This window comes from Cynoglossus semilaevis, chromosome 1 (genome assembly GCF_000523025.1).
Source record: "Cynoglossus semilaevis isolate Cse_v1.0 chromosome 1, Cse_v1.0, whole genome shotgun sequence".
NCBI classification, from domain to species: domain Eukaryota; kingdom Metazoa; phylum Chordata; class Actinopteri; order Pleuronectiformes; family Cynoglossidae; genus Cynoglossus; species Cynoglossus semilaevis.
In genome coordinates this window covers 28,523,534-28,538,781 of record NC_024307.1, presented here as the reverse complement: position 1 = coordinate 28,538,781, position 15,248 = coordinate 28,523,534, and the positions used below count along the sequence as shown (strand labels likewise).

Sequence of the window (15,248 nt, the reverse complement as noted above, 5' to 3'; positions counted from 1 at the left end):
TTTCTCTGCCGTTTCAGTTAAACATCCACGAATCAAAATATTAGTCCATAATAGTCGTATCGTGTCACTGTAGAAATGTTGGGACACGTCGAAATCAAAACCTGTGTTAAAAAAAACAACCTTGCATCACTTTTATTCTGAAATTCTACCATTTAGAAAAACGACCGGAAGTTAGTGGTGTCCCTTTGCGGCATCTTGATTTGCCACTTGGCGCTGATGGCGGCGGGGTTGGCGGCGGAGGGTCGCACCGAGGAGGGAGAGCGAGGAGGCGGGGAAGAGGAGAGAGTAGACCGTCAGACACCGCTGGAAGCTACGGGGGAAGAAGCTCTGGAGGAGGAGAACGACACTCCTGGGGAACCGACAGACACCGACAGACACGCGGTGAGCACAAGAAGAACTGGCGCTCTGAGGCCCGTTGAGTGATGAGGATGGAACCGCTGGTCGGGGGGAGCGGTACGGTTGTTGTTGTTCATGATGAACCGGAGAATGTGACAGTTATTGGCAGTTGGAGGGGGAAGGCGTTAGAAACACCCTTATGATAGTACGGTTTATTTTATTATAATTTATTATTATATTATATTATATAGTATTATGTTATATCGTATTATATTATTATTATTATACGTTTGCAGTTGTGTCCTAACCCTAACGTCTCAGACACACACACACATGGCCTGTGAGTATTGATGTGCGTGTGTGTGTAACACTGCAGCATGCCGTGGCCTTGCAGAAAAAAATCTGTGCAGACCACCGACGTGAACTCTGCAGCAGTGTGTGTGTGTGTGTGTGTGTGTGTGTGTCTGTAAGTGTTGGGTCCTCGTTCAAGCCGTTTTTGGGACGTGATGGAGACATGTTTGTTTGTTTTTCAGGTACAGACAGACGGTGAGTAAATCTGACAGCAGTGTTGTGTGCGCCCCCTGTCATCGGAACCAGCCAAAGACACACAGGCTGGATCTCTGGAACAAATGGGAAATGTACATATATAGAGAATCAGCCATACCTACAGCACAGCACATCTCCATCAGCTATGTCACATTTGTTAGTTTAATAAACTGGCCAATCAAATCCTTTATTCAGATGATTACTTATAGACTTCAAGTCTAGATAAAAGATAGCCAAGAGTATCCTTTTTTTTACCATTGTTGGGTATTATAATTGAAAAATAGTAGTTTAAAATATTTTGTTTTCAAGAGGGCTCACCTTTAACAAAAACAAATGAGATGTAGCCCTTAATGTTGAAAGCAAACAACAGCTAAAGGATACTGAACTTGTCCTTTAAGGTTTGTTATTTGTTTGTCTATTTGGGACAGAGAGGCAGCTTTGTGTTGACTTGTGGTTTGAATCCATGCACTGATGAATATTAAGCAGTTCTGTTGTGTGTTTGTTTGTGCTGTTTATCAATTACTCATTGTCCCTCTTTTTTTTTTTGTTCCTTTCCAGGCCATCGTGTCCTGCTCCACCAGCCACTGCTTGACCACACCTGCAGCAGCCCCAGGCTGTTAGCCTGTAACGTTAGCACCAATGCTATTTAGTGGTAGTTTTGTGATGAAAGCCTTCATACTGTATTCAACAGGGTTAACTTTTGTTGAAAGTTGCTGAGTTCTTTCACTTGGACAATGTGGACCTGCATAATTTCAGCTGTGCTTTACTAACATAACAGCTAACGGCTAACTTATAAAGCAGCTAATTTGATGCCGAATTCAGCAGAAAGTACAAATCATGTAAAAATGTAGTTCAACGATAAAAAATAGCAATCTCCGGTTTTAGCAGCTAACGTTTAGTTAGCAGCTAGTGGTTAGCAGGGAGTTGAGCTGGCGCAGGGCTAAATCCTGGAAGTGCAGGGGCGCAATGGAGTACCACTCCGGTGGCAGCCTGCCCCTGCTGGGAAGACCGCGCTACTGTCCTGGGGCCAATGCTAATGGAGGTTACCTGTGTGAGACGGGACACTGCTGCGGAGAGAGTGGATGTTGTACTTACTACTACGAACTCTGGTGTAAGTACTTTTTTTAAGCACTATCCAGCGCTAGCAACTGCTGTAGGTAGCTACAGTAGCTGTGTGACTTTAGCAGCTACAGGTATCCTCACACCAAACATTTGTGTTTAACCAGGGCCATCTTAGCAGTTTTGTAGCTTTGACAGCTACTTTGGACACTATTTTGGCATGTTTTTGAAGTCTTTCTCTCTTGTGTCCAGGGTTCTGGCTCCTGTGGACCCTCTTGATCCTGTTCAGCTGCTGCTGCGCCTACAGACACCGTCGAGCCAAACTGAGAGTCCAGCAGCAGCAGAGGCAGCGAGAGATCAGCCTGCTGGCCTACCATGGAGCCAACTCCTACCCATCCTCCATGCTTGACCTGAGTAAGGCCTGCACAAAGAAATGTTAATCATGTTGTATCAATGTGATGGTAGTAATGTGCTTGAATTTGTCAGTGGTCTTTAAGTTACCTAGTAGTATTTTTTTTCAGAGCTCTAACCCACACACCCTCCCCAGGTTTCTTAGCATCTCTGAAGTTGCCTTCCTACGAGGAAGTCGCAGCTCAACCTTCAACGCCTCCTCCACCCTACAGCTCTGTCTTTACTGCCCCACGTTACCCACAGCCGCCGCGCACCGTCGACCCCCACCTACTGACACAGCATGGCCCGCTGCTGCACCACCCGTTCAGCGATGGACCGTCCTCCCTCAGCTCGGACAACAGGTGGGTCAGTGCTGCTGCTGCTGTAGTACACCTTCAGTAAAAGGACATGTGATTATGTTTTACAAAAGGTCAACACAACCTGTGGTTCCACTGCTGCCTCTTGTGGTCATTTGGTGTCACTGAAGTGAATCTTTACAAAAGTTTTCACATTAAAATTTAATTTTTCTGACTGAGGAGGATCAACAAGTCCTGTGTTCTGACATTTAATGGACATGGAAGAGACATGTCTACCAACAGTGCACCTTTGTGGACACATTGTTAAGATGAGCTATCTGTTTTTCTGTTTGGTTTCACCTACAAAGTCATTATGAATTCATCTACTTTCTCCCCAGCTCCAGTTGCTCCTGCGACTCCTGCTGTCCCTCCTCTCCATGTAGCTCTTCCCTATCAGCGCCTGTCACCTACGAGACTGACACAAGCCACGCATCCACCCCCAGTGAGGCTGCCCCCCTTACCCTTGACCTCACCTTGGAAAGAATTACTACTGTGGCTTCCTGTTTGGAAGTCACTGAAAACCAGTCAGCGTCTGAAAGAACTGCAGACTCTGTTGCCGTGGACATCAGCGAAGCTGATTCTGCCAGAGCTCAGGAACCCGTTGTCAGTGACACATCGGTTCCCACACAGACTGTTACTGTTGCCGTTGTCACTCGGGGGGCTTCCCCGCAGCCTTCACCCTCTCCTGGATCAGAGGGGGACCTTCCTCTTGGAACCACGTCTCCTGCCAAGCAACAGCTGGATACTAAACCTTGTACCCCTCTAGCCAGCACCTGTAGCTCTAGTATGCCTAGTCCAAACGTCCATGATGCACCACTTCCCTGCAACCATAATGTAAGCGTTGAAGGCGAAGCTGGTGGCCACGAAATGACATCTGCTCCACAACCCTCTTCGACATTCAGTGTTCCGTCCCCAACAGAAAGTACTTGTGATAGACCAGGAGTCAACCTTACCCCAGACACCCTTCATTCAACAAGAACTTTTTGTACAGCCAGCCTTCCCAGTAGTCCAACCTTAGCAGAAGTTGAAAGAACGTTGGCTCTGATTACAGATTCTCCTGGTCCTCCACTTCTGGACCCCAGTCCTAGCCTTGTCCCAATACCAGCAGCTTCAAACCCTCTCAAAGCTCCTGTCATAGTATCTTCAAACCATACGGTAACTCCAGTGCCAGTGCCTACAAATCAGGCTGGAGATTCAGTACCTGTAAACCTTAACCAAAATTCAGAACTGACCCCTTCAAATGATCCACACTCTGCATTTAGTCCTGTTCTTACTCCGTGTGGGGGCCTTCCCACCGACTCAGCAGCCATGTCCCCAACATTTGCTCCCCTCAAACGCCAGGGGCTGTCACCTGAGTCTGTTATTACCCAGGTTCCTCTGGGCCCGCTGTCAGATTTGTCCCAGCGCGCAGGGGTTTCTGCTGCTGTTACAACTGGTCAAGATCCAGGCACATTAGCAGGTGAATTGGGTCCTTGTTCCGTCCTCGCTCAGTTGTCAAAGTCAGACATTATTGGTCCATTACAATCAAAAGGCCAGGCTGGATCAGGCTCCTCATCTGCTTCTGCTCCTCTGATCACCTTCCCTTCTTCTGCCTCCTCTTCCCCTCCCCCTGCCATAACAGTTGATTCAGAATCTGTGTTTACTCCTGTCCAGTCCCCAACTTCAGCCCTTTCCTCACCCTCCTCCTTACCATCTCCTCCTTTCCCCTCCTTTCCTTCTGCCCTCCCCGCCACCACCCTTGCACCTGGTTTTCTTCTGGATCCCATCAATGCCCTGCACCAATCTGAAAAAGGAGGTTCTTCCTCTGGCCACGCGTCTTCGCTCTCACCTTCGCCTCGTACCACTCAGTCCCCCCCAAAACAGACTCTCTTTTCACCCTGCGTTGATGTTTTTGAACCTGGACCTCCTAACTGGGAGGATGAGGACGAGGAGGAGCAGGAAGAAGACAACGAAGAGGACGAAGACGATGACATGGGGGCAGACGAGAGCCAGTACAGACACAGACGGCTGACGGGCGATTCAGGAATCGAAGTGTGTCGTTGTCGGGTTGAGAAGGAAGAAGATGATGACGAAGAGGAAGAGGAAAAGAAGGTGAAGGATAAGGCTTGCAGAGGAGAAGGGGGTACGGGGGAAAGGAACAAGAAAGAAAACGGAGGCTCTGATCTCCACGATAGCATTGACTGTCCTGCCAGAGGTCACATGACCACTGTGGAAGACCTGACCCGGTGCAACCCATCATCCACCACTGCATCATCAGATGACTGTGGTGAGGTCGTCATTGTCATGGAAAGAGTCTGATTGACAGAAGTGGGCGGGTCAAACCTCGGGTCATACAAGCACTTGACACGGAGAACATTGAACTGTGTTTGAGAATGTTCTGGAACCTGGGAGTTTGACAAGTTTGGTGATCAAGGTCTCAGTCGGCACATAGAATATGGAGCGAGTGTTGGAACAAACAACAGGAGTCATGAATTCAACACTGGGATTTTATTGGTCTGTGGTTCTGGGCCTCGGCCTAATGAGATTCAAGGAGGACCAAGAGTAGGGGAGGTGATCATGTGCCTCTGAGCTTTACGGTTTTTTTTTACCTACAGCCCTCGGCATTTTCTAAAATGTAGTGGAAAAGGCAGAAAAGCCTGCTGCGGGTTCTGATCCTGAAAGAGTGAGACTGGAGAGGAAAAGCTGTGAGAAGAAGGGGAAGTGAAGTCGCACCCAGAGATTCCTCATCACAGAGAAACTCCCTGAAACACTCAAACATACCATGAGTGCAAGAAATAGGACGTCTCTGGTGGTGAATATGATAAAACTCCACTGGTAAACCCGTCAATTCAGTGTTATGATCTGCCCCCCTGAAAAATTTGGTTTCCTTGAGAAATCCTTGTTCTGCACAGCAGGTTTTTCATGAAGTTTATTCATTTAATCATTGTTCTTTCTTTAAGCTGAATTCATCCATTTTGCTGTTTTATAATTGGGTAAATGCAGTATTTTCCCTGTATTTGTGACTCTCTGGCTTTCTCTCCTGACTGCTGCTGTGGCATTAGTTACTGTTGACCTCACTTGTAGCTAACTTATAGCTTCTTGTGAATGTTAAAGCTAACATTTAAACCACATTTCATATTTATTGACATTTTTGGCTGTTTTCAGACCAGGGTTCAGTCAGTCGACCTGTCCTCAGGTGCAGTAAAAGGCCACATTGTTAACATTCATATATATATATATATATATATATACTTATGTATATGTATATATACATCTTGTTGTCATCCGTTCGTCAACAAGTAGAGAAAAGCCCGAAATAGTCAAAGGTTTATCAGCGGAGTTGTTGCCCGATGACGAACGTTTCAAACCATCCCAGGGATGAACTGTCCATCTTTGTGGTATCAGAGCGACAGATGTGGGAGGATGAATCACATTGACTGACAGAATAAAGCTGATTCATTGGTTCATCAGCCAGGACGGCTTGACGTAGAAGACTGTCGTGAAGGCAGTGTTGCAGTAGGTGTTGATGCAAATCCTTAGATCTGACAGAAACTTCGTCAGACGTCTGTGGAAGGTTTCCGATCAGTGGGGGGGGGCGGTCCAGGAGGTTTACTGTGCGTCGGCAGAGCAAAGTACAAACAATGGCTGCTGTTAGTCAGAAACAAAGCAGCAAACAGAAGAGGCAACACAGCATCATCACCGTCTTTGTCTTCTTTCCCTGATTGGAGGTCACATGCAGCACAGCGAAAACTTGACAAACAGAAAAGACGTTCAGGCCTGGACTCCACTCTTGATTCACAGCTGATTCTAGAATCCTCTGTTCTGGTGATGAATGAGAGAAAGTCACTTCAAAAAACCCAACAGCAGTGAATCTCCTCCAGGATCAGACCTGGAGCCAGTTGATTTTTAGTCCCTTCTAATATATTAATGTTTTGTTCAATGTTAGCTCCATAGGCGTGTCCATAATATTGATATTTTGTGACAGAAAGACACTAAGGTAGAGTATATTTTGTCAATGACAGAGTGTTAGTAACATTTGTATTGTACATGCTGGTGTATTTCTTACCAACCTAGAGTCTGAATTAGTGATTAGGAGGATTTTTCATCAGCAGGTCCAGTCTAGAGTCTTTACCAGTTTTTGGACATCGTTGTAGACTAACAGCTTGACCTGAAGGCAAAACAAAACAACCTTAAACTAGAGCTGCATCACAACGCCTAACGTGACTGTAGAACGGTGGCACCCCCAGAGTTCAAACCCCCCCCCTACCCATCTGCTCCCGATGCTGTCTTTCAGAAAACCACATGTAGTTATGTTTTGTGTGCATTTATTAACAGGGGGTGTAGGAGAGAGGGGAGACGGCGGGACACAGGGACCAGACGGGGGTGACCGATTAAAAAACAAAACATTTTTCCTGGCTTTTCACAAAAACATTTCGGGGGCGCCACTACTAACGGGTTTAGGAGTGGATGCTCTGATGGGTAAACCAACAGGGCTCCAACCTTCTTGGCTTGTTTGATCCAGATAGATCTAGAAGATTAGACAGTACTCACAGGACGTCCACATGTTAGTCCAGGAAGCTTACAGGAAATGACACAATCTAAAATGTATTTGAACTTTATTATTTTTGGCTGGTTGACCCCTTTGAAAGAACACAGTCAAGGAAAATGATTCATAGTAAATCTAATTTTTTTTCTTCATGTGGTCACCTGACCATTGTTTTGCTTTCCTGTATTATAAATCCTGCTCTGGTTAAAGACACTGAATGAAATTGAATCCCTGATTCCATGCTGCATTACAACACAAACGTAGTTGTTCTGAAAAAAACTGCGGGAATTAATTTGCGAACGGACGAAAGATGGACTTTGTCAAGAGAGACGATGTCCTGCTATGGAGAGGACGATACAGAAATGAGTGGTTGAACATCAGACTGATTGGATGTTATGTCCACGAGACCGACTTTGTTCTACAACAACCTGATTTTTGTTGAATTGGAGTCTCCTCTATGTCCCCTGGTGGACACATTGGGCCCTAAGCCTGTCTGGACTGAGAGGACTTTCGTAAATTGATTACATTGAGCCCCAGGTCACAAGTGAGATTGAAACAGGTCAACATGGTGCCTGTGGACTGGGACTGAGAAGGTCGCAGAGGCTGAGGAACCACCTCCAGAACGCTCAACGGTGACACCGAGCCGTAGATGTTGTGGTCAATGTTGTGGTTGATGGTGTATTTTTTTGTTTACCTAAACTAATAAGGTTATATATCTACATGGTTTAAGAGTGCCATTTCTACTTGACAACTGTTATTACCTAGCATTAGATGGCGCTGTTAGCGCTCTGCGTGGGTGTGAGCTTTTTGAATGGATGTCTGCCAAAGCGTCTGGAACTGTGTCCGTAGCCATCGGTTCTCAAAGGCTCATTTTGGTTCTCGGAATCAGCCTCAAAAACGAAAATCAACCAGGGGAATTTTATCTAGATAATCTCACAGCAACTGGTGGACAGGACTGCACTCCATGTCCCCCAACAATGAGAATTCCAAAAGGTTGTTTCTTTGGAAGAATGCAACAAGCAGAACTCTTTGAGTTGATGTCTGAGTTGATGTTTGAGGCTTCATGGGAAATGGAGTCAGTCCGTGTGCAGAGTGACAGCACAAAGATCTAATGTGGCCAGTGTTGGGGTTCCCTTCCCTGTAGATGAACCCCAGCACGGACTCAGACGTCAACACAGTTTGTGCTGTGAGATGTTCAGGGACAGAAGTCTTGAGGAGATGATTAGAGGACAAGACTCGAGGCTGGTGTTGGGGTTCCCTTCCCTTTCTCTTGGAGTTCCGGTCTGAACATTTTTTTGTCTTTGGTTTTTTGGTTGTTCATCACAACTTTGTACAAACAGTCTTTGAACAGAGGTTTGCTTTGACTGGATTCATAAGGACAGGGCAGGTTTGGACTCAGATGTGGATACATTTGGAAATGCTGGCGTTGGTTATGAAGCTGAGACTTTAGCCACAGTTGGTGAGAAGAAGAGATCATTTTCTTCTGACATGAATCCAGTCAAACTGTAGAGAACTCTGTATTATTGCCTTATTTTGGCTCATTTGTCAACAGGTAGTTCAGAAACAGCTCCACCTGTGGTGTTTGACAACATTGCCACGTTTTGAAAATGATTTTCGTCTGGTCTCTTCTCTGTGGTCCTTCCTGTCACAGTCAGAGAGGCGACAGAGAAGAAATTGACTTTTAAAAATCCTATGATATATTGATGATAATTATTAGTATTATCTAATTATTCATGTGTTTGGCTCTGTGTGGAAGCACGTCTGCGTGTGTGTGTATGTATGTGTGTGTGTGTGTGTGTGCGCGTGAGACCTAACTAAACCAGCCTGTTCTAACAGTGTGTGAAGGTATACTGAATAAAATCTGTCAAGTCATGTCAGTCTTTCTTTGTCCAAAGTAAAACAAACAAAACATCATCGTCATCAGATTTATTTTAAAGCTCAAAAAAGTGTTGAATTGGATTCACGTCTATTTACTAATACACTGGTCTGTGAATTTAACCTGAAATAGCTTCAAAAAACCAAAATGGTCTATATTAAATTTGTACATGACTTCTTTGAGTTAGCCTTCATGCTGCTAATGCTAATTAGTCTCAACCCTTCATCTGATTAGAGTGAGTCTACAAAGTCCTCAACAGTTGTGAGCTAACATTCACTTTGCTTCATATTTGTTTATATTTGACTATATTTTGTTAAATTATTCATTAGCAGAATTGTTCATTTTAATGAGTGATTTATTCGGAAGAATTTGCCTAATTGCTTCAGTTAATTATCAGCACTACTAATTAGCTCTTTATACTACTACATAATTGCAGAATGTATACTTGAGGTAAAAATTATTTTCTAACTTAATGCTGGAAACTTTGCTGGAACAAAATGCAACTAATCTACTTTGCCCCGCCCTCCCAGCCCAGTCGTGGACTAACGGTGACCTTATAGGGTAACGGCTGCAGTACCACTCCCAGCCGCCCCTGGAGGTTGGGTGGGGAAGCCCCATCAGGCAGTTTAAAGCTGATTCGCTGCAGCAGTGATGACAGGAAGAGGAAGAGCTCTAGTCTGGCCAAAGATTCACCAACACAGACTCGAGGCCCCGCCCCAAAGGGCAGGAAGCAGGAGGGCGTGGCTCGCTGGCCGTTGGCGTCCAGGAAACGCTCTGTCAAAATGAGGAAAAGGAAGAAAAATTATGGTTTATTTAAAATATAAATGTGGGTTAAAAATATGTCATTGTAATTTACCTGGGGTGAAAAGGTCTGGTTTGTCCCAGTGATGTGGGTCATGATGAATTGACCACATGTTCACCAAAACGCGGGTCCCACGTGGGATAGAGTGACCTCCAATACTGCAATGGAGCGAGAGAGAGAGAACTTTGAGGAAATTAGTCAGTGTCTTAGCCAAACTTCAACACGACCAAATCTTTTACTTCATTTTCATCTGAATTTGGTCAAACTTTCAGCTTTAAATTTAATCAGAAGTATTTTTTAAATATTTTCATTTTTATCAGTTTGTACCAAATTCATTGGGACATTTACATCAGGTCTTAGTGTTTTGTGTATTTCTGTGTTAGTTACCTGCTGTTGGTCATGGCCATATGTGGGATCAGGACTGGGCTGACTGGACGGATCCTCATGCCCTCATTGATGACACAGTCCAGGTACGGCAGACGCCCACGGTCGGACATGTTCACTGCCCGTTCACTGCCCACCTGTTCGTCCAGTTCCTGCTGCACACTGCACCTGGTGAAAGAGCAGGGACCAGTGCAGTGTAATGTATGAGCCACGAAACACAGATTCAAGTTCAGAATGGAACCGTCAAGTCATTATTACATCATCTGAAAGGAGTTTAACATCTACAGAAATCTTTGAACTAAACTGTAGTCCGTCTGTTAGCTATAGCTTTTTCCTTTGCAGCGTCGTGGGGGTGAGTGAAAATAAATTAATGAAGTACACACAGTGTTAATTAACCTCAGCCAGAAACTGTTGAAAGAGAACAAAAGAATTCTAAAAATAACCACAAAAGCAAAATAACCTGAGACCCCAATTAATTGTGATGTAGCTCTGAGTAAACTGCAGTTCACATTTTCACCTCCGGATGGTGCAGCAGATAGGCCAGAATCCATAGCAGTGTGGTTGACGTGGTCTCCACTCCGGCTCCAAATGCCTCGGCTGCGGTCATCAGAACGTGGTCATCTGATATCTGCTCATCCTGTGAACCTGTTGACCTTGCTGTTTGACCCTTCAGCAAGGCATCCAGAAGGTCACGGGGGTCACCATCACTTAGTGATGCCTGGATGACACGAAAGTCCATTATAAAATCAGTCATTTTTTCACCTTGGCACACAGCAGTGAGGACTAGACCGCTGCCTTCACTGTTCTGTTCAAATGTGTTATTTTAGTGACTTCACTGTTTAAAATTCTTTCCTGAAATAGACCTCAAGGACACAAACTGACCATAGGAGGCAGCAGTGGGCCAGCACCTCCCGTCTCTGTCAGCTTAAACCCTTGACTTTCTTAATGGACTTTGGTGTGGGGAGCAAACAAACATCAACCTTGGCTGTGTTTGTGTTACCTTGTGCTCCTCAAGTTTGCGAGTCAGCAGTCTGTCTCTGATGTAGATGCAGTCCTTCAGTTTGGTCAGTGACTTGTTTGGAAAGACCTGGACGTGAAGGACAGAGAAGGACACTCAAAGCTAACGTCTACATTCAAGACATTTCAAGTAAGACTTGAAGGTAGTGATGTAATCTTTCTTTCTCCTCAGTCCTAGGATTCAGGTCAGGACTGTGGTCTACCTTCATCCAGGGGTAGATGTCCACCAGACCTCCTCTGGCGATGGTCTGCACAATGCCGTCATTGTAGTGGATCACCTCCTGCAGCTCGGCGTCACCAGGCTCGTAGGTGGCGCTAAACACCAGCTTGCACACCACATTAGTAATAGCCCTGGTGATCGCGGGAGCGGGGTCAAAAGCACTCCCTGTGCTGGACAATAGCTCAGCACACAAACCGTCCACAGAGGACAGAACTGAGAGTCACAGAAAGATGACAGCAAGTCAAACAGCAGTTTCATTACTGAGCCCTTGGTAGCTAAAGGTTAGCCAAACTAGCTAAATGTGGTTCAGTATGCATCTAAAGTAATGAAATATAAGCATGAAAATGTGGTTGTGATCAGACCAATGTCCTGCAGTCGACTGCTCCCTTCTCCGAACAGAGTGAAGGAGTTATGGACCAGACGTCGGTGAAGTTTCCACAGAGAAGAATAATCCGAGAAGGCGATGTCTTTACCTCCTCTGGTCAGAAGATCAGTCGTCACCTGGTGGCCACAGATGGAAACGCACAAAGAAATAAAAAGAACAGTTGAGAATCTCTGAGGTCCCCCTGTGGTCTGACAGGACTTCTAGGTTCTGGTCTAACTCTCACCATCCTGGGTCGTCCAGCAAAGTCTCTTCCTCTCTGCAGTAGAACTTCTCGGGCGTGATGATGGTTGTTGACCACCAGGGTGTAGTAAGGACCCAGGTAGAACCCAAACAGAGAACCGTATCTGAAACACACAGTTATGATAGAGTTGTCAAACTACCTGTAAAGAACCTTCCTCCAGAGGATTTGGCTGTTTATGGCTTTAAGTTTAAGTTTAGCAGTTTTTAACATTTTTATTTGTTCTCATTTGTTTCTGACCTGTGAGAGAGTTTGCAGAAGAGGAGGTGCGGTGGGAGGTGCTGGCTCAGCCACGGGAGGCTGCCGAGGAGAGGCAGCCGTGGCAAGCACGGGATGGAACCTCCTGCAGTGTTTGGTAGAGGTGAGGAGGAGGAGGAGGAGAAGGAGCCACGGCCGAATAGGTATAAGATGACCAGCAGGACGAGGGAGAGGAGAATGAGGAAGAAAGGAGAGGAGGAGGAGGAGAGAAGGAGACAGGAGAGGAGATGAGTGAACATGACAAAGAGAGCAGACCAGAGTGAGGTGAAAAAGGAGCAGAGAGGAGGCAGTGGTTTTTATCTGAGGGAGGAACCTTGGAGAGGTCTGAGGTCTGTGTGTGTGTGTGTGTGTGTGTCTCCTCCTCGGCCTTCATGTGTTTTATCACTGTGACCTTAAAACAAACAGTATGTTTCTCTCTGTTATTCTTACTCTTCTTCACTGACTTTTACAAAAACAACATTGTCAGTCATTATTCTGGATTTGTACTTTTTGATGTTTTTATTTCTCTTTGTGACCAGTTTTATCTGGTTTTATATCAATGTAAATGTAATGTAGTTTGTGAGTTTCCTCTGCTGTCGTATTTTGCTGTTGACCTCGTCTCTCTGTGTTATATCGTATGTGTTTAAATGTCTCTTTTGCTGTTTTGTGTTTTTGGTTTTGGTTGTTTCTTGTTTTTGCGTGTGTCCCGTGGTCGTCTTCGTCTGTTCATGTTGGTCTGACCTGTGAAGTTCATGAAACACAGAATAACAATCTGTGCATTAGAGTACTTTCCTGAATCCCAAAGAAATTGTAATCCAGATTAACTTTGTGTTTTACTTCTGTTCCACAGAACAGGCAGACCTGTCCCAGTTGCTATGGCGACTAGATTACAGCCGCTGAGTAGAAATGTTCAGGAATGTGGAGCTGTGATGTGTCAATGTCTCTCAACCACTTCTCTCTCTCTCTCTCTCTCTCTCTCTCTCTCTCCCATTCTTTCCTTCACCCTCCTCTCCCCCTTGTCTGTTTCCCTCTATTCCTCTGTCTCTACTTGTCTCCCTGTTTACCTCCCCTCCTCTCTCTCCCTCCATCACTTTCCCTGACTCCCCTTCTCACCGTCTTCCCTCTTCTCTCTCACCTGTGTCCCCCTTTTATCATTTCTCCCTCCCTCCCACCTCTCCCTCTCTAACCTCTCTTCATCTTTCACCTTCTCTTTCTCCCCTCTGTCTCACCCCCTCTCTCCCCCTGTGTCTCTATCTCTCCCTCTCACCCCTCTCTTCCTCTCTCTCTCTCTCTGCAGCACTGCAGAGCTGTCCATGGTGCTGAAGTCTACCGCCTCAGTGCGACACAAGAAGAAGTAGGAAAGCGACTGTGTTTAGTTCTGTCCTTCTTCCTCATCACAGTCGTCAGCTGATGACCTGAAATATCAATCAGCTGTTAGGTAACCTGATGGAGCAGCTGATCAGTCGCCGGGTCTCCTCCTTCTCACGTGTCTGAGCTGCTGTTCTGACAACATGGTCAATTCCACGGTCTATCTGGGTCAGTGTTATACAATCAGAGCTCATCTGAGATGGCTTTTAAATGTAGAGTCAAACGTTGTCTGTGACTGCTTTGACATCAACTGACAAACAACAACAACAACAACTTTTCCTCACTCCACCTCTCTGTTGTTGTTGTGTCCATCCACACAGTTCTTCATGTTGTTGTTTCCTCCTGTTGTTCTTATCTGTGTTTTCCACCTCTCTGCTGTCACTCCATCATTATACCTCCACCTTTTATCAATCACTCCTTCCCATCCCACCCCCTCTATGCCACTCCTTCCTCTCTCCTCCATTCTCACGTTCTCTCACTCTTTCATAACCTGCTGTCCATCACTGCTTCACCCCTCTATCACTACATCACTATCCATCACTCCCACAGCCCAATCTCCTATAACTCCATCCATCACTTTTCCACGCCTCCTTTATTATCCCTCCATCATGTATGTGTTGGTTTTCCATTATTCCTCCATCACATTCCTTCTCTCTCTCTCTCTCTCTCTCTCTCTCTCTGTTAGTGTGTGCTGTCATGTCTCTCTCTCTTTCTGCCGCAGTGAAGGAATACCCCTCACTCCCTCTCTCTGCTCTCCCTTCTCTGCTACGTCTACTTTCCCGTCTGTCCTTTTATGGTATGGGGATACCCGCCGTCAGAACCGGAAGCCGACCATGTATGGGCAGCTGCGCAGAGCTCAGCGGCGGGAATCCCTCACTGTGACGCCGGCCAATCAGGGAAGCCTGGAGTTACCATGGAGACGGAGCCTATAAAAGCAGGCACAGCCTCCCCATCCTCAGCATCAGGAGGAACCTCTCACTGAGGACAAGGACAGGACTAGAACCAGAACCGGGACTTGGGATTTAAACTGACTAGGAATTTCCCGACATGCTTCTGAAGAGTGAGGACAGCTTCCTGTCGGAGTTCTGGGTGGACAGCGAGGGTCCGTGTCCGAGTGACGTGACGGACTGTGACTCTGTGGACTCACCCTTCTGTCAAGGTATGTACATGCGTGTGCATGTGTGCACGTCGAGTGTTGTTATTGTTATGTAATGACACTAACGCCCCCTCTTTCTCCCCCTCCAGTCTTCTCTCCAGGCACCGACGCATCCGACTCGGACTTCTTCTCCGACTTCAGCGACTGCTCCTCGGACACTCTATCTCCGTCACTCGGCTACTCCGGTACCTTTTTCACGGAGCAGCATCCTCCACCGCCTCCATCACCTACTCCTGCAGGACTAAGCAGCACCGCGGACGCCATCCTCACCATGATCACGGAGATCGTGGGCATCTGCACCGAGGTGGAGCAGCAGCAGCAGCAGCAGGAGGATCGTCAGGAGGAGGCGGGAG

General features: G+C 46.2%; 3 protein-coding genes across 5 annotated transcripts in view; 2 read left to right on the top strand and 1 right to left on the bottom strand.

Annotated features, from left to right (window-relative positions):
- Nucleotides 1-176: 176 nt before the first annotated feature.
- On the top strand, nt 177-6,915 carry LOC103389448 (mucin-5AC-like). Of its 2 annotated transcripts, none has more exons than XM_008324860.3 (5): nt 177-381; nt 1,441-1,993; nt 2,194-2,355; nt 2,489-2,693; nt 3,026-6,915. In XM_008324860.3, exons 2-5 carry the CDS (start codon nt 1,849-1,851, stop codon nt 4,983-4,985), a joined length of 2,472 nt encoding a protein of 823 aa, XP_008323082.1. In that variant the 5' UTR covers nt 177-381; nt 1,441-1,848; the 3' UTR covers nt 4,986-6,915. The 2 variants fall into 2 exon arrangements, with proteins under 2 accessions (XP_008323082.1, XP_016889347.1); XM_017033858.2 differs by having other exon boundaries at nt 177-453.
- Nucleotides 6,916-8,517: 1,602 nt separating this feature from the next.
- Nucleotides 8,518-13,489, bottom strand: cyp17a2 (cytochrome P450, family 17, subfamily A, polypeptide 2). Of its 2 annotated transcripts, NM_001297587.1 has the most exon segments (10): nt 9,124-9,862; nt 9,945-10,048; nt 10,278-10,436; nt 10,438-10,442; nt 10,792-10,992; nt 11,275-11,361; nt 11,495-11,724; nt 11,874-12,012; nt 12,120-12,240; nt 12,375-12,650. In NM_001297587.1, coding segments are annotated over 10 exon segments (1,569 nt in total). In that variant the 5' UTR covers nt 12,632-12,650; the 3' UTR covers nt 9,124-9,596.
- A 142-nt stretch (nt 13,490-13,631) lies between these two features.
- Nucleotides 13,632-15,248, top strand: part of LOC103389434 (early growth response protein 4-like) — a 5,548-nt gene continuing 3,931 nt past the window's right edge. Inside the window, exons 1-2 of the mRNA XM_025060852.1 lie at nt 13,632-14,898; nt 14,985-15,199. Coding sequence (XP_024916620.1) covers nt 14,787-14,898; nt 14,985-15,199 — 327 coding nt within the window. The 5' untranslated portion in view covers nt 13,632-14,786. The remainder of the gene's footprint in view (nt 14,899-14,984; nt 15,200-15,248) is intronic.